Below are 17,875 nucleotides of genomic sequence, written 5' to 3' on the forward strand. Positions count from 1 at the left end.
CGCTTTTTTTCTCGACTATTGTGTTTCTATTTGCTTTCGTGTTTGTGTTCCTATTCTTGCCACTGTTAAGCCAGGTTTCCCGTTGTAAATTTGATGTACATAATAAAAACAAGTACACAGAGGGACCTGGTGATTTGTTTCTGAATTGTTTTGCAAGTCCCGTAATTGCTTCGCAAAATTGATGCATTTTGTTTATTGTGCCTCGCAGGCCGATTTTTGTTTTATAGATGCATTGTACAGGAAATTATTTAACGAGTGCGCTATAAATAAATGAGTAACGTTAAATAAATTCCTGTTAAAGGGCATGTATAAAGCAGAAATCGGGCAGCGAGGCATCCCATAAAATAGGCATTGGTCATAAAGACTGGCCACAAAGCCAAAAATGTGCATGAGAATTCACGGGGTGCACCCATAGGCATTATCATGGCAACATACTTTGCCAAGATTTGTTCAATATTGGCCTTCCAGAGCTTGGCCATTTGTTGGCTTGTCAACTTTCCCATGCGCCAGCCAATACTGGCGGCCGAAGTATTGCCAAGCTCGGACACATTGATTGGCCACTGATGATTTGCCGTGCTTGGGCTTGGCAATTTCTGCTGCTTGGGAACGTCTTGTACACATTGAGGTTCGTACGTCTTCTAGTCATCTTAGTAAAGATGACTTATCAACATCTCACGGAGCTCAAGACGTCGGAGATCTTGCACAATTGTCCTGTAGATATCTCTCTTAAGACATCTTTGAGACATACAAAATAGACGTCTTATAGCTAACTCGCATAGTGCAAGATGTCTAAGACCTTGCAAGACCATGGTGGACATTTATAAGACGTTTTGTGTTCAGTGGGTTCACCTTAGCTGCCGGATGACGTGTGTGGCCGGTAATTGCATGCCGTATACGTTACTAGCCGATCTTCGTTTGATCGAAGCAGTCACGGCGGCTATGCCTTAGTTGGAACCCTTCCAATTCAAATAACTTGTCAAAAGTATGTTCGAAAAGGGGCATTAGGTTTTTTTTTTTTCGGGAGATTAATAGTAATCCCAAATATCAGGGGAATTCCCTCGTGCTACCTCGCGTTTTACCGCTGTACTGCTCAAAAGTTCCCTCTTTCACACACATGGGTTTATTTCGCAGGGGTCATCTGATGAACCATCAATGCCCTCTCAATTTTTGTTGCCGGGTATATTGTAAGAAACTCTATGGCCGGGTAGATCAAAAGATTAATGCTTGGTGGGTAAATTCAAGAACGGCCTGAGCCTGTCCTTTTCCTCTCTGGCCGGCAATGGTTATTAGAGGAACATCTTAAGAAGCCATGAAGAGAAAATCGAAGTTAGATTTATTCAAAAGTTTTCGCGTTTTACAGTACCCTCAGCACTTGTCCGGCAGTAAACAATGCTTTTACTGAGAAATTATTCAATTTAAGCCAAATTTTAATTTCTCCCGCTGCATCGTATGTTTCGTGGAAAAGGAAAGTTGGTATGTTGCCCGGAGCGGCCGCTGTGCGAGTATGACCAATGCTTCTTTCGTTGTCTAGGTTATCATCCGCCTCCTATACTGTGCTCAAGAGTGTTGGTGCAAAAAAAGCAGGGAAGGAGTCGATCAAGGGTCATCACAGCCAGAGAGAGCGTCAGGCAAAACTAAAGAGAAATACGACCTGGAGTTTAATTAGAGATGTAGGCTTGTGGGGGTAAATGATTAACACAGCTAGGCGAGAAGGCACACGCCGCCACCCTGACTATGTGGGGAAACCATCAGGACCACGAGTTTGCTTTCGACCAGACTTTACCTGCCGTATTTTTCTTGCGGCTGATATTGTTTCGTGAAATGTTTGCGTGACTCGACATACAGGGTCATGTAATAGCGGTTCTTCTTACGTCAGTTGACCAGTGTCGTAATGATGATGATGATTAGAGGCTCACCCTAGTATCAGAGGTAGGTCGTCAACAGACGACTTGGCTGTTTTACTCAAATTATTTGGTCCTACCCCTAAGAGATTTTATCGACATTACTATTTATAGATGCCTAAAACAGGTGCATGGATGTGAAGTGCATGCAAGACCGTGACCGCGTGGATTTTGTTTTTCATCACATTCATTTGTTCTAAGAAACTGATGAGGCCTCCATCTTGGCAACAAGCTTTGCCTTTGCCAGCTGAACTCGGGCTTAATGGGGACGCATCGTAAGGGTTCTGATTATACATCAGTAAAGAGTCTGCCAAGGGATAGAAAATGTATAATAGCCGAAAATCCAACAATGCCTTTTACAGAAAGTGGCAGTGGGGCTCACAGAGAGAGCAATTAATGTGTTGACTAAGCATTCAGCAAATAATGATCAGTGCGGCAAGGAGTTTGGTAAGGCCCAACATTTGAAGCCATGCCCATATATCTTGCTAAGAGAGCCTTTCCGCCACCCCGCTTGTAAAGCTATGTTCTGGTAAACTCAGCTGGCTACTGTTCCACATTATACAAGGCTATGATGATGAATTATAAGTTCCTATTGAAGTCCATACTTTGATAACATACCATGAATCATCGCATCCATGTTTTTTTAAGTCGGTAAAGAGGCGCACTCCGTAAAATGCAGCATAGAAACTTACCTGCACAGTTGTATGACCATGAATGGCCTTGCAGAGCACCCTAAATAGACCCGTATATACGTAAATGCCGTATGGCAGTTTAAAAAATTCACCCCACCTCCCCGAAGGGAATCGTGAGGAAATGCGAATGCATTTCTTTTGCGCGAGAGTGCGCGGAATTTATAATTAATGAGGAGACGGTGATTTGCAGCGTAACCATTTATTTAACACCTGTTTGTGTTGTCGTTGTACTTGACGGCCACGATCACTGCCTTGTGGTCGGTAAAGTGCACAGTCAAAGGGTCTTTGAGAAGCATGCGGGCGTGGGAGAGTGGGGCGAGCGTCGAGAGGAGAAGCACCGAAGCACCGCGCCTACCCTCGCCTACACTCTCCCACACACGCGGGAGCTCCGGCGAGCTCCCGCGATGCGAGCGCCCTGACACGCCCGAGCGCGCTCCTCCTCTCCACTCACTCGCCGCTGATCCGCCCGCACCACCTGCTCTGGTTGCTAGGGGAGAGGAGGAGCGCGCGCGCTCGCAGCTGTTGCTATGGGAGAGGGGGTGAGAGCGGAGAGATAACACCTGCGGGCGCGTGGACGCCGCACGGCGCCTGACATGGCTCGACTAAGGAATGCATTCGCATTTAAAACACTTGTACTGGCACTAGAAGCAAGTACGTCATTAGAAGAAGAGCAAAAGCAGTCTTTATAAGTCAGTAGTGGTTAGAAGAAAGAACAACGTTCATTTATTGCAACACACAGTCAACCACACACTGGAATTTTTTTTAACACATACACAAAATTTACAGCATAATAAATATGTTCTAACAACAGAATAAAACATTACAAATCACTTTCAATGCTTCCTTTACAACACTAGGTACATTGCTTCTAAAAGTGAGCTCTTATAATGCAACACGGAATAATGTTCACGGAATACCTCGAATATGTACAAGCATCTCATTTCAAACCAGAATACAAAATAAATAAACGGCCACATATGCAGTGAGCTTTGAGATTGATTGACTGACTGGTTGTAGGGTTTAACGCGCCAACAAAACGCCGGCGACGAGGCGCGCCGTAGTGGAGGGCTTCTGGATTAATTTTGACCACCTGGGGATCTTTAACGTGCACCGAAATCTCGTACACACGGGCGTTTTTGCTTTTCGTCTCCATCAGAAAAGTGGCCGAGAAAACAGTTGTTGCTGGAACGTTGCCCCCAGGGAAAGATACTAAAATGGTAAATAAGACTTTTCTTCTTTGCAAGGCTGCCTCCACACTGATTCTCATTCAAAAATCCAAGCTCCCAAAATTATTAGGTGTGAACAGGGAAGTGCTAATCATTTGCCTTATTTTTCACAGTACATATCGCCTTTCTGCACTTTTGTTTCAAAGAAGTAATAGGTGGTTACTACTGTCACCCATGCACCCACTGCAAAATCGAAACATCTAAATAGCTAAACTAAAACTTCACATTAATGGGTATGACAATCGTCTGTGAATTTCAGACAGTCAGGGTTCAAGTAAGGAGTTCCAAAATTGCATGTTTGCTCTCTGAAGTTGGAATTCAACTCACGTGTTCCCAAATTATGTGAAGATGCAATTTACTTGAGTAAATACCACAGGTTAAACAAATTTATTGTTGTCCTGTTGGGTGATATCTGAAGGCACGGTATACATGTGGTTAAGAATACACGATGCTCCGACTGTACAGTAAAACCCCATTACAAGAGACACTCAAGGGAACCAAGAAACGTGTCTCTTGTAACCAAGGTCTCTTGTATGCAATGTAGCTAACATGGCGAACATAGGAAAACCAACCAAACCACCTTCATTCAAATGTCTCTTATAACCAAGTGTCTCTTGTAACAGTGTCTCCAGTAACGAGGTTTTACTGTATTACAATTATGTGCTGTCCTGAGAAAGTTGTATAATCACCGCCTGTGGAACAGCACGTCACTGTAAAAGCTCGTTAATTCGAACTCCAAGGGGAGGCCATCTCACTTCGAATAATTGAAAATTCAAACTAGTAATGAAAGTGGACCATAAAAGCAGTACACTCCAATTGGGAAGCAGCAGAGCATGCCAGCACTTTGATGCGCGAAAAAGCCCGGGATTGCAGCCTGCTTTTTGTTCCAGAAGTTGACAGTCGGCACTTTTTGCTCCAACAAATGTATGTAGCGGAAAGCCAAGTCTTTGCCTTCTTCAAAACTACAGAAGAGATGGGCTGTCAGAGGCACTCTATCCGTCCACGACCTCTGGAAGGATAGCTACGCTATGTATCGTCCTCGTCCTCGTTGTCAGTGGCAGTGAACGGTACTGCACTTTTGATGTAAGATACGATGCCCTCTGCTGTCAGCGCACCATACACACCCACTTTTTCATCAACATAATTCGCAAAGCGTCTTCCAAAATGTCCACCGTGTGGTATAATTAGATTGGTTTTAACCAATTTTTCCCCCTTCATTATACGCAGCCTAGATTGTAGGCACAATGGCACTAGTTCGAATTATCCAGGACTGAACCTATTGAGGTTCAAATTAACGGGCTTCATTACACACAGACTTTAATGAAGACTTGGCCAAACCAAATCATCCAGTTCCAATTCTTCATAAATTCAAATTATTGAAGTTTTAATTAACGAGCTTTAACTGCACTGTATTTCTACAATAAACACATTTGAATGATATTTATGTACATAATTGGCGTCTGGCATACACAGGTGTGTGTTGTTAGGATTGAAAGGCAGATTGGCTGTCTCAGCTATAATTGCATCGAGGCATGTCTGGACCTGTTCCCTTGTTTCCTAAAAAGTTAGAAAAGAGTTTTATTAACCATTATGCAGGGTTACCTTACCATAGCCTAGAGAATATTTTTCGTTTCGCTTGATGTGCTCTTGAAACCGCCTTGTTCTTTTATCTTTAAACCCAGTTGTAATTATTAAAAGAAAACTACTTCGATTCAGGTTGCCTTAATACTAAGATTGTAATGTATATTGGTTACATTACCCATTATCATGACGATGACAAGAGATAGCTTGTTTTCTTATTTTGTACTTGTTACAAAGGCAGGAAAAATTGGGTGGTGTTTTCACTCTGACCTTCTGAACATTTTCCTGGTGTTTTCTTTTCACTTGATAGTGAGAAACTCACTTTTTTATCAACCAAGCGGCAGTTTTTATATATAATGTGCCAATACAGACTGGTTCGCACAACAAAGGTAAGAACGCGAAAACAGGTTTTTGTTGATGCCTGAACCCGGCAGGCATTTTACGGTTGTTATGTTCGTTACACCTCAGTACAGAACGGCACCAAATTTGTGGTTACCAGTGATGCCAGTGAAGCAGCTTCCGCTGTCAGTAGTGAGTGGATTGTACAAGTTGGCGCTCAAATTTTTACTTCTCTTGGGCTGGTGAAACTCGGCTCTGAACAAACTTCCATTTCCTGTCACTGAAAAATAAAAGATTGTTGTACTTACTTTGATGTAAAGCTAATTACCTAAAATTGTACAGCCAATTACCAAAATTTAATAAAGCCCATCTTTTTGCTGGTCATCAGCATAGCACATCTCAGGTTTTTGAGGATCACCCGTTTGTGATCGTAGATTTTTACTAACGAAAATTTTCGTGGAGAAAATTTGTTTGATTGATTCTGGGTTTAACGCGCTGACGCAATGCAGGAGATGAGGTGCGCCATAGTGGAGGGCTCCGGATTAATTTTGACCCCCTGGAGATCTTTAATGTTCGCCAAAATGTCGTACACACGGGAGTTTTTGCTTTTCGCCTCCATCAGAAAGGCGGCCGCCGTGAGAAAATTTGTTTAAGGGGGGACACTCTCAAAGCAACTTCTTTTATTTTTCAAGTAATCTTCGTGAAACTTGTCAGTCTTGCCGTTTTTTTTCCAACTGGTTTCAAATATGCCACTATTTTCTCAGTTGGTCGATTAGTTCCCAAGATAATTAGAGATAATCAGCCATTTTTGGTCAAACAATATACAAAACAGTGTTGGTCATACAACTGTAATCTTTATAGTTTCCAGTATACTATGAACCCTGGTGAATGCAATAATCGAAGCAGTTTTTTTATGCATCGCTTGTAACGAATTTTACAGCTCATTAAACTTCGGTGGCAGCAATGGCAAGGAACCATTTTTAGAGCCCATTTCAAACAACTCAGTTTAATTAGCTGTAAAATTAGTTCCAAGCGATAATAGGCTGTAGCGCCATTATGTGCTCACTGCTACCACACAACACATTTCAAATTTCCCGCCCTCACAGTGCCTGCGTGCCCCTTGCCTGAAACTGCGCCAGCAGGAGTTCTGTTCTTTCTGTGCTTGCTTTTCCTTCTGCACGTGCCGGCGTTGCACTGCCACTTTTTTCGCTTACTATCGTGAAAATCAACCCAACGAACGTTCCTAACTAAATGAACGCGGGTGCTGCCGGTTAAGTACGTATATTTTGCCTCAAATGTACCTGCAGTTTTCTTGGCGCTAAACAATGGGGAGATGTATGACAAGCGCCAGCCGTTCATGAGTTTCGAATGCTTATGACTATGTAAACCGCTTGGCTTTTGACGCTTTTGTGGGACGCTGCTACAACGGGACCACTACAACGGAACGCCGTGTGGCTCTGCTTGGGTCCAGCAAGCGAGCTACGACGACAAGGCGAGCCCCTAAAGTGCTCTGCACTTGAGGGGGCACATGGGTCCTTGATCAAAAAATTTATTTTCACAGTTATCATGATGAAAATTTGGGGTCATTCATTCCGATTGTAGATATAAAATTTGTTTTTGTGTAAAATGACTGCATTCATATTTATTCAAATTTTTGTATGTGATTTTGTGACAGCGTTTGTTAAAGAACTGCTGGAGGGACGCAGCTGAACAAGGTACCAGTGAACTGTGCACAAATCGAGGAGTGCAATAAGACTAACATCATCATTCTATCTGGTCTGTAGCAGAAGTTGCGACCATTTGAAGTTTGGGCTTGAAAGGTGGAAACCCAAAAAACCGGTTTTGTCTTTCAGGTCCAAAGTTCAAATCATCATAGCTTCTGCTATGGACCAGATAGAATGATGATGTTAGTTTTATTGCACTCCTTAATTTGTGCACAGTTCACTGGTACCTTGTTCAGCTGCGTCCCTCCAGCAGTTCTTTAAAGGAGCACTGACACCAATTTTCGGCGTTAATATTATTGCACAGTTCGCTTCCTTCACTCAACAGAATACCCTGGCTGAAATATGAGTGGCCTGCGACGCGAAGAACATACTTTAATTGGATCTCATTTATCGGGCCGACGGAGCAGCGCGCGAAGCGGCACTCAGCAAATGTACATCAGCATGACATACGCGACAGCGCTCGTCAAAAGCTCGTGACGTCACTTCATGCGCGCGGCCCCACGAGCGGCGAGCGGGCGCAACACCCTCTCAAGCGGGTGCCGGTGACGTCCGCACAAAGTGGTCAGGTCAGGCAGGGAGTCTGTCAGGCAGGGAGTCTGTCAGGCAGGGAGTCTGTCATATGCACCGTTCGGGATGAAAGCGCGGGAGTTTGAAACAAACGATTTTCAGGCGGTTCAATGTAATTAACTATCGCGCGCTGAAGTATTTGAAGTGCTGTTTCAGGTTCGCCAGACCATTAAGCATCGATAAAAGCAATAAAAGTGGAGCATGAAATTTTCGTATCAGTGCTCCTTTAACAAAGGCTGTCACAAAATCAAATACAAAAATCTGAATACATTTGAATGCGGTTGTTTTACACACAAACAAATTTCATATCTACAATCGGAATGAAAACCTTCTCCCGCCCCCAATTTTTGTCGTCATAACTGTAAAAATAAACTTTTTTGGTTGAAGACCAGAGTGCCCCCTTAAAAAAAGGAAAAAGGAAAGGGTAAGTTTAGTACTGCCCACACACCCACCATCTTCATTTTTCCTCCAGTTCAGCTTCCTGTGTTCCCTTGAACAAAAAAGCATCCTGCCTCGGCGACGATGGTCAGACAGTACACCAGGAGTCAGGAGGAAATGAACCACGTCAACTGCTGCCTCTGACGCATGTTTCCCAATGCCGTTTCTATGCCTGTCAGAAAGAAAAGAAAACATTTTTTTAAAGACATCAGCACTCGAGATCCCGTTGCCCTGTGGGTACAAGACTCCCACTTCCTTTACACACCCAGTGACACCTAGCAGTTCACTCCCGACACTCCCTCTATTGCTTCGAATGCCCCAGTAGCCCAATGGGTAAGATTATGGGGTTTGGCGCGAATGGCCTGAGTTCGAGCCCCAGCAGTGCTGAAAGCTTTGCATCATTCTCTTTTGCTGTAAAATGTTCTCAGACCCAATTCTACACACTGTTTTCGTAAACAAGGTTGGTTTCTTTAAATAAGGGTAGCCGTACGCTGTGACGTGACGTGTCTTTCTTGCTTCGAGCAAGTATTGCCACAATTATGGCGAAAGCTAGAGTTCTTTTCTTTCTTTTTTTTTTTTGAGGGAAAGGGGGGGGGGGGGAATCTTGGTCAATCTCCCTAAGTGGGTGTGCGCCCGCGCAGCTTTTTGCAATGCGGGAATTGGGGCTAGATAAAGGAACACGCACACGTTCCCGTTACTCCCACTACAAGAATGTGTGTGTGCGTGTGTGCGCGTGCACGTGAGCATGCGTACAAATACCCCCAGCCCCTGCCAGTAGATACCAATTCCTTAGAAAAAGGATACATCAGAAAAAGAATTGGGTATTTTCCCTGTACGTTGCAAGACATCACCAGGCTCTGGCCATAGATGAGCAAAGTACACTTCACAACTACCCGTTTGTCTACTCAATTACACAAAAAAGCTACTGCTTATGTCTTAACAGTACTAACACAACCCCGCTACACTTTTTCGCTGAACATCTATCCACTGGTTTGGACATGTGTTGGTATCCTGGAATATTGTTTGCATGGGTAACTTTTACCATTTTACCAGCATGCCTTGTCCTATACTAAAGGACCACTTCTCTAGAGTTAAGTGTGGGACCAACTTCTCATATGGGTAGTCGAGCCATTTTTGTGGATTGCTGCCAGAATGGCTCACAAGAAAAGCGTCCACAAAGTGTCGCTCGCGTCATTTTTGACGCGTTGACTACTCTCTCGACTACCTCAAACACACCCTCCAAGACGGCAGTGAATAGCAAAAGAGTGAACATGACTCCTTGCCCAACATCCGTAGGGAGCTCGTCAATCAGTGGAGAGCTCCTCAAATGATGCCTGCACATCGATTGCATGCCATCAATATACCATGCAGGCCCAGTCATACCTTTGGCTCTGCAGTGCTGCTATAGCTGCTGTCATTTCTACTGAATTAGACATACCTTTATATAAAGGCAGGGCAAAGAGGTTGATTATATTTGGAAGATTTCTTAGCTAACTTGCATGCTTACACAAATGTGATTACATGTTTACTAAATTGAATAAACTTAAGGTGGTCATTTATAAAACTATTACTTTAGTAAATACACGGAACAGATATGCTGACAGTATAATGAACTTCGTTTAACTGTGTGATAGTGCTTATAAATTAGAATTGTGTCAGCATATTATTGGATATGATATAGTATGCATAGCCACAAGCAAAACTATGGTTGTGCGTAATGTCTTCTAATGCAGCCCTGCCGTCCCTATCCAACCCCTCGCACTAAATGGCTGTATCATCCCACTTTTGACATCAGTGAGGTGCAGATTAAGAAGCGGAACGTGTGGACGTTTGCCTGCATATGAATACAGCCATCACCTGTCATCATTTTTTCCACTCCAGCCAATTCTTAGCAAAGAAGAATTACGTGCAAGTTCTTTTTTTCTCGCTAGTCTTACGCCTCCAGCACCAAACCCAACACGACATATGGTTTACTCACCACTGAGTGAGTCAGCGCCCAGAATCCGCAGAGACGGGCATCCAGCAACGAGTGCGCTGACTGCGTCGCTGTTGAGGTTGCAGCAGCCATTGATGAGAAACTCCTGCGCCACAAAAACTTGCATTTAGAAAGCACTGATGTGACACAAACATTGGCAAAAACAGCTCTGTATTGTTACTACAATCATTGCCTTGTGTATACTGTTCTCACAGTTCACGACATTTCAGTGTACACCTGCCCAATTTTTTACCAATATCACGGGAGCGTTGCCGAACGAACCTTCCGCTGAATGAAGCTTGCGCTGATTGCTCTGTTTTCAGTTGGTGCCACGTGCCTTGTCTTGAAGAAAAATTTCGAGTATGGCAGGCAATGTGACAAGAGAATAACAAAAACCGGGGGCGGCCCTCTGCTCTTGGAACAGCCTAGCAGAGGACGGGAGCAGCGGCCCTTGCTTGGTGCGCATGCGGCTACTCTTGCCGAGTTTGCCGTATCACTCCATCACGCAGCGGTGACCGACCGAACAGTCGACGCTCCCGTGATATTGGTAAAAAATTGGGCGGGTGTACAATATGACATATGCATTGTTCCATTTGGGAAATTCCTCCATATGCGCATTATGAAGCGCCACTGTTACATCATTAGATTAGCAATAATCATTAATGTCTCTTTTTTGGAATTAGCTTAAAGAGTCCATGAAGACAAATTACAATCTTGCTTGATTTGAAAGAACTAGCTTTCGGTAACTCACTCAGCTCCATCTCAGGCACAGCAGATGTTTTTTTAACCCTTTCAGGGTCAATGACGTACAGGTACGTCCTTGGCAAACACCTTCAAAATGGTCAAGGATGTACATGTACGTCATCACTCGTCTGTTTAAGAAGTGCGCCCTTTGCGATCATTTTTCTTGCTTGGCATGTGCTGCCACATAGTGGAAATACGTGAAATTTTTTTCTTGCATCGATGGCTCTTCTTTTTTTTTATGCTTTACTACAGCAACGCGCCTACTTTTTCTGGTTGCTTTATGATAACCCTATCACTCTAAAAAAATTACATTTTGTTCTCGAGCTAAATTTGTCCGAAGAATTTACATCAGCAATCAAAAAACTCGACCCTGGGGGGTCGAATTTGGCAAAAAAATTTGACCCTCGAAGGGTTAACCAAGAAAACGCAAGAAATATTGAAAAACTGTTATATTTCGCGCTCCAGTAGGCAGGAGGGATGCAATATGAGCCAACACTAAAACACAGCCATCAACATCTTAACCGCATGTTAGCATTCTAGTAATACGATCAAACAAAACTAGAGGCCCAACTGCAATCGCCCAGTTATGTTTTTTGCACTGGTTAGGTCGGCAGCCATCAATCCAATCACACAAACGAGATTCTCTGTCGTCGTAGAGATATTGCCACAAAGTGGCTGTGGAGCCGTGACAGCCGCGCGTGTTTTCCCTAGTATCTCCATTATTTGTTTGAAGTTTGCGATAAAACCGGTATCGTTGTAATCGGGAGATACGAGTTTTTTTGATAAACCGAACTTTAATTTTGTCTCTGTGGCCCGCTTAACAACGTGGGTCACACATGTTTTGCTGCAACCAATTTCTTCGAACACGCTGCACCAAACCCGGCTGTGCAGAAAGAGGTCCCATGAAAGTGCTGACCAAAAAGATGCCTCCTCAAACAATGCGTATACATATTCAGAGTTGGAGAAAAATATGAAGCACTGCTGTTTTTGTCAGTAGCTCTGGTACTTATTGGGAATTCTTCAAGGTGTTCTGTTCTAGAGCAGTATTCTTTCCTTGACAAAAGCAAGCAGACATTCAACTTACCTGTAATGTGAACCTACATGCACCGTCGAGCAGAGCTCTCACACCACGGGGAGTTATCTGCAGTGGAAAAATTCAGAGTTAATTCCTCCCTTGAAGGAACTCGGAACACCCAGACATACTCAATACATATAAGAACACAGAGTATTTCACATAAAAGCAACATCATTTGGCTCACGCCCTGTGTACCAAAGATCAGTGGTTTCCTTTCGTTCGTTTGTTTCAGCCGCACTGCTCGAACCAGTTTGCAGTGGGACATGGACAGTTTCATTTTGTTGCTGCACCAGTTCAAGGGGTGCGGCTTCACAGCGACACTAGTGCCATGGACAAACAAATGACAAAGTGTAGATTTTGTGCAGGCCTTCTGTTTTGCACAGCCCATTGTTGTTTGGGCAGTCTTTCACTTCTTCACATGGTTTTCCACACTAAACTTATTTAGCACAATTGGAGACTTTTTTTTTTCTTCTGAGAAGCGCGAAGAATATTTTGTGTGTGTGAACATCGTCACTCCGCCAAAAGATAACGAACTGTGCCACATTCGCAGCTGTCATTCAAGTAGCCATAGAGCTTGTAGACTCCGACAGTCAGGACAAAGAGTTCGACGATTTGGTCGCAACGATAGCTGTAAACTGGGGAGAACAGGCAGGAATCACGTTCCACGTTGCTGTGAGGAGGTCCTTCGCAGATATCTTGAGTTCGAATTCAAGCGAATATTCCAGCTGTCACACGACACTTGCAATAATATGGCAGTACACTACGTCTTCTTTCTTCCTGTAGTTTCACGCAGGGTGCCCACAAATCAGTGCTCAGAAAAAGTGTCTTGTTTTGAAGTACCTCGGGTTTGACAGATTTGACATATCAGAATCATCTTTGCACGTGTGTATTCAGAGGGTGCTCAACCTTTTGCACAGCTTCAGTGCTCAAGCAATCTGTAACGCCTTCTGGACAATGAAGGTATTGAATCAAATAAATAAACAAATAAACTCTGTGCATTGCCAATGCCATATCCATCCCGAATGCATCAATTTCCGACCCTGAAACAGTAATTTGTCATCAAGTCAAGCAGGTGTACCTGGGTGGACGAAAAGCTGACGTGTTTCAGGCTTGGGCAGCCCTCTCCAAGTGCTCTCAGGCAGGCATCGTCAACGTTTGGGCACTTGTCCAGCCTTAAGGTCGTCAAGTTCTTGTTCTGCTCAGCAATCACCGAGACCACGTCAGATGTGACGCCCGTCAGTCCGGTGAGCTGCACTTCTTCGAGCTCGTGAAAGCACCGGAGGGTTTCCAGGAGACCTGGCGAAAGCAACAGCCAACAGCAACTATCGTCAAAGGACGTATTCATACGGTTATCGCGTTGAAAGAAAAAAGAAACTCAGCATTAATTAAAGTGGCCGTGAAGACAAAATCCAAGTTTGGTTGGTGAAACAAACTGCTGTGTCCTAGTAACAAAGATACTGACGCTATCGCAAACTTCAAACAAATAATGAAGATATTGAAGAACAATAGATGAAGCAGTGACTGTCCAGCGATTTCTCTATGATGTCACTGTATCTCGTTTGTGCGATTTGCAGCTGCCGGCCTAAGTCACTATCAAGAAACGTGACTGGGCCACTGTAGTGGGGCCTCTAGTTACATTTGACTGTATCACTTGAATGCTAACATGCACTTCACATACTGATGACTTCCTTTTTAGTGCTGGTCCATACTACGTCCCTCCCACCCATGATACACCACTACAGTGCAGAATTTGAAAGTTTTTCAATATTTCATTTGCTTTTTCGGTAAAAAAAAAAACGTATTTCACAGTTGAAATGGAGCTGAGTAAGCTACCACAAGTTTGTTCTTTCAAATTGAGCAAACTTGTATTCTGTCTTCATTGCCCCTTCAATTTTCTTCCCTAAGACAAACACAGACCCCTCCCTACTCAATCTGCCACTCAATAATGTTGGGTTCGCCTCGAGAAGAGCTTTGATGATTCTGCTTTAATTTCTGCTGGATGACAAATGCTATCCTCATGAGAGGGAGGTCATGACCTCCTGTCGTCAAGACGCACTATGGCATGTTACTTCCCTCTATTATCCAATCTGCTGCTACCTGCCACAAGGAGCAGATTGTTGTGACAGTGAGTCACGACCTACACACGTAGATGCAGGTGAACTCTGGCTTGAAGCAAGGTGTACACCCTCTGTAAAACTTTTTCTAGGCCGAACGGGAAGTGCGCATGCTCCAAAATTGAACCTACAAGCCTACATCTGGAGCAAGGTTGAAAAAACGTTTTGTGCCAGAAAGCTAGAAAAAACACCGTTCTTTCTTACTGTAATAAAATATTTTTGTCACATTAAAAGGTAAGAGAGAGAAAGAGAAAACTTTTATTGCCCCAATGGCTAATTCGGGGGAGGGGTGCTGACCGAGCGAGGAAGGTCCCCAGTTCTTTTTCTCTGAATTCTTTGTGGTCGGTTAGGCTTAGGATTAGCATAGAAAATTTTCACAAAGGGTGCACATCATTGCCTATGATTTAAAAAGAACCTGTGTGGAGAAGGCTTCAAACAATGAACACTTGAAACTTTATGTATATCCTACATGTTTCTTCCTAATGTGCCTCGTCTCTACCACATAGTTCAGACAACTCCCACTTTCTGTCACGCAAATCCATTTTTCCCTCCCTCCATAAGTGTTCAAGTTTTATTCCTTCACAGGGACTCGCACCTACCCCTCTTCTTTATCCATCCCTTGGTAGAAATTCTGCTTTGGGTAAACCACCTTGGTATCCTCTGCACCACAAACCGGCCTGGGTACACTTTATCTCCCTTTTTTTTTCAAGTTCAGAGATCTTCTACGCATTTGTATGAATTAGGAGACCTACTATGCTCGCTTCCTCTCTCTAGTGTTGGATCCTTTTTTTTTTTTTACAGGGCTATTAGAGCTGATTAACATTTTGTTTTTTGTTCAAAGCACCTAGTAATAGTCTGTAGCCAACCAATCAAAACTTTTGACTACTGGAAACTATATAGAAGTACTGGCAACAAATGTGTGTTGTTTTTTTACATTTTTGCTTTGCTTTTTCGAGTATCTGGAAACACAAAAACAATAATGATTACGACCGGCCAACTCGCCAGGCATTTTTGTCTTTCCAATCAAGATTCCACCCTTGGCATAGGCTTCAAAAGCACCCTATAGCCCCCTTCCCCCTAGCTCAAAACATTAGTCCCGTCACAAACAGTAGGCCTGATACTAGCCAGGGAAAGTGGTTGTAAAAGTGACAAAAATACACCATAAAGGTGAACAAAAAATGTAAAAGGACCCAAGAAATATCTGACTTTGAGTTATCCTTTTAACTACGCTGAGGATTGTTGGTTTCGTTCCTGGCCAACATGCAGTCCGTTGTAAGGCAATGAATCTGACTGGCTGAAACCATCTACAGCAGTGCCGTCACACACCTTCAGCCCATTTCACCTCGTAAAACAGCTAAGCTCCCATTTCCCAGCTGCTCGAGATCCATTCAAAATAATTTTCAACCAGCATTTTATGCCGATAATGACAGGAAAGTACCTTCGTATCTTCACAAAGCAGACCATGTCAATTTTTAGAAATCGAACTTTGGCGTCTTTCTCAAAAGATATGTAAGAATAAGGTACCAACCGACACAAGTATGCACAAAGAATGCACTGAACTGTTTTCGTCAAAGGCGTCCGCAGGATTCGATGAAAGAGTCAGCTTCTTGAGTTTCACGCACTTCCTTAGGTGGGTAAGACCCCTGCCGGTAATTGGGTTTCCAGCCAAGTCGGCCTGCAGTGATCCGCTGTGGAACACCTGCACAATTATGAGTGAAAAAGGAAGAAGAAAGGCACTCATTTAGGCAGGGTGTACTGGTGACTAATAACCACATCACGCGGCAAATCTGATGTCATTTAATCGAATGACATTAGACATAAATGACATCCGGTCTGGCCGTGCCGGTCTACAGGGCAAAGTACATGTGATTTGATTATGATAGTGGTGATTATTAGCATAGTTATCAGGGTGTTAATTGCACATAAGCGCTCAAATTATACAATAAAACAGAGCCAGAGGACCCACTGCAATCGCCCACCCACCAATTGCACAAACAGGATACTGTGACGTAATACTAAGAAATCACCCGAAAGTGGTCAGGGTGTCATCATGCATTCTTTAATATTTTCCATTGTTTGTTCGAACTTTGCGATAACAATTGGTACCACTGTTATCGGTACAAAGTGTCTTTTTAATGAACCAACTTGTACTTTGTCTTGTCTTCATGGCCCATTCAACCTTTCAACGTGTTCCTGCGACTGGAGCTCATTAGGAATTTATTGCGATAGTCCTGATTCACTGAACAAGCTACTGTCATCTGCGCGGCTTAGCTATCCTCTATTCCTTCATGTGTGTGCGTGCGTGCGTGCTTGCGTGTGTGTGTGTGTGTGAGAGAGAGATAGCACTACGTGCGTGAGTGCATGCGCGCATGCGCAAGTGTGTAGACAGAGGGGGGGGGGAGTAGAGAGAGAGAGAGAGAATGGAACTTACAACCGGCAGAACTTCGTCCGTAATTCCATGCTGCTTACGCACTCTCTCGTAGTAGTAATCGGCTAGACGTGGAGGCAGGGAAACGTTGCAGAAGCAATCCAACACGGCTCGTACGCTTAGCGTGTCCAGACACCTGCGATAGAATTTCGCACGGCAGCCTAAGTACAAGTGCTACCAAACTGGCGCAGCTAGCTGTCACAACTTCACAAATGCAATAAAACGGCGCATTCGATACTAGGTCTTCTATTTCTACCTTCCTGCGCTCAATATGCGCGTTCAATAAGTGCACTGTTGGATAGGGATGTAGTATTTGCGCTGCTTTTCGCTCTGTAAGCGAGAAATTGATGACAGCCAAAGCAGCCGTATTGAAGGTAAATGTCAAGAGAGCAACGTACATGTCTTGTAAAAGCTTGACATTCCGTCCGCCACTGCTTGTTCGATTGCTCATCTTGCGCAAAGTCAAATGTGCGTTCATTCACCCCGTAGAAACTTACTAAATTTTGTATTATTTGAATTATTGCGAACAAATGTAGGTCCCGCTAGATCCATAACAGACACCATGGGGGAAAAAAAAGTTTTTCTTCTTCCTCCATGACAGACACAAGCCCATTTAAACGGACCGCATTTGTTTTAGTTCCACAATTGTCCAAAATTAAAAATAATTAAGCAACTGAAAATATTGCTATAATTTTACCTAAATATATTTACAAATATAAATATTTAAAATATTGATTATTGCTTGTTTTAAAATGTTAAGCTGCGGTTCTAATTTTTGGTTGCCGGGCAACAGCTTGTAAACAAACGTGCTTTCGCGTCTGCTTTCGTAAACATGAGACGAGGTCGGTTTCGTGCAATTATACTGCTTCAGTTCGGGCTCTTAGCTATTGACGTTACACTCAACGTCTTGTCGGAACTTCATGGGCGCTCGGCAGTCACTTTACTGCTGCTGTTCATGTAAGACACGGCAATATCTTCAGCCGGTTGTTCGTGGCTTTAAGTTCGATCTAAAATCTAGTGCGTTTGTTTTGTCCGTACAGCGTTCAAGACTTCTGCATCGTATCAAGCTTG

The 17,875-nt window shown here is 43.6% G+C and overlaps 1 protein-coding gene across 5 annotated transcripts; it reads right to left on the reverse strand.

The window, feature by feature from the left end:
• Window positions 1–3,745: 3,745 nt before the first annotated feature.
• Window positions 3,746–17,373, reverse strand: LOC144143602 (protein AMN1 homolog). 5 transcript variants are annotated; one of them, XM_077675428.1, is made up of 9 exons: window positions 17,203–17,373; window positions 16,808–16,940; window positions 15,937–16,075; window positions 13,341–13,558; window positions 12,272–12,328; window positions 10,447–10,549; window positions 8,483–8,640; window positions 5,897–6,019; window positions 3,746–5,376 (listed from the first exon to the last, which is right to left on the reverse strand). In XM_077675428.1, the coding sequence occupies exons 1-7, from the start codon at window positions 17,280–17,282 to the stop codon at window positions 8,576–8,578; spliced, it is 795 nt and encodes a 264-aa protein (XP_077531554.1). In that variant the 5' UTR covers window positions 17,283–17,373; the 3' UTR covers window positions 3,746–5,376; window positions 5,897–6,019; window positions 8,483–8,575. The 5 variants fall into 5 exon arrangements, with proteins under 5 accessions (XP_077531554.1, XP_077531555.1, XP_077531552.1 ...); XM_077675429.1 differs by lacking the exon at window positions 5,897–6,019; XM_077675426.1 differs by having other exon boundaries at window positions 3,746–6,019.
• Window positions 17,374–17,875: the final 502 nt, after the last annotated feature.

The sequence above is a fragment of the Haemaphysalis longicornis genome, unplaced genomic scaffold (assembly GCF_048455015.1).
Source record: "Haemaphysalis longicornis isolate Haplotype H1 unplaced genomic scaffold, Haemaphysalis longicornis Haplotype H1 scaffold_6, whole genome shotgun sequence".
Lineage (NCBI taxonomy): Eukaryota > Metazoa > Arthropoda > Arachnida > Ixodida > Ixodidae > Haemaphysalis > Haemaphysalis longicornis.

Coding starts and splice junctions, on each gene's coding strand:
- LOC144143602 (XM_077675429.1), bottom strand. CDS start 17,282: ATGAACGCACATTTGACTTTGCGCAAGATGAGCAATCGAACAAGCAGT. Junction 10,550..12,271: donor CATGTAGGTTCACATTACAG/GTAAGTTGAATG, acceptor TTTGTGGCGCAG/GAGTTTCTCATCAATGGCTG. Junction 8,641..10,446: donor GGGCGCTGACTCACTCAGTG/GTGAGTAAACCA, acceptor TCTTTCTGACAG/GCATAGAAACGGCATTGGGA.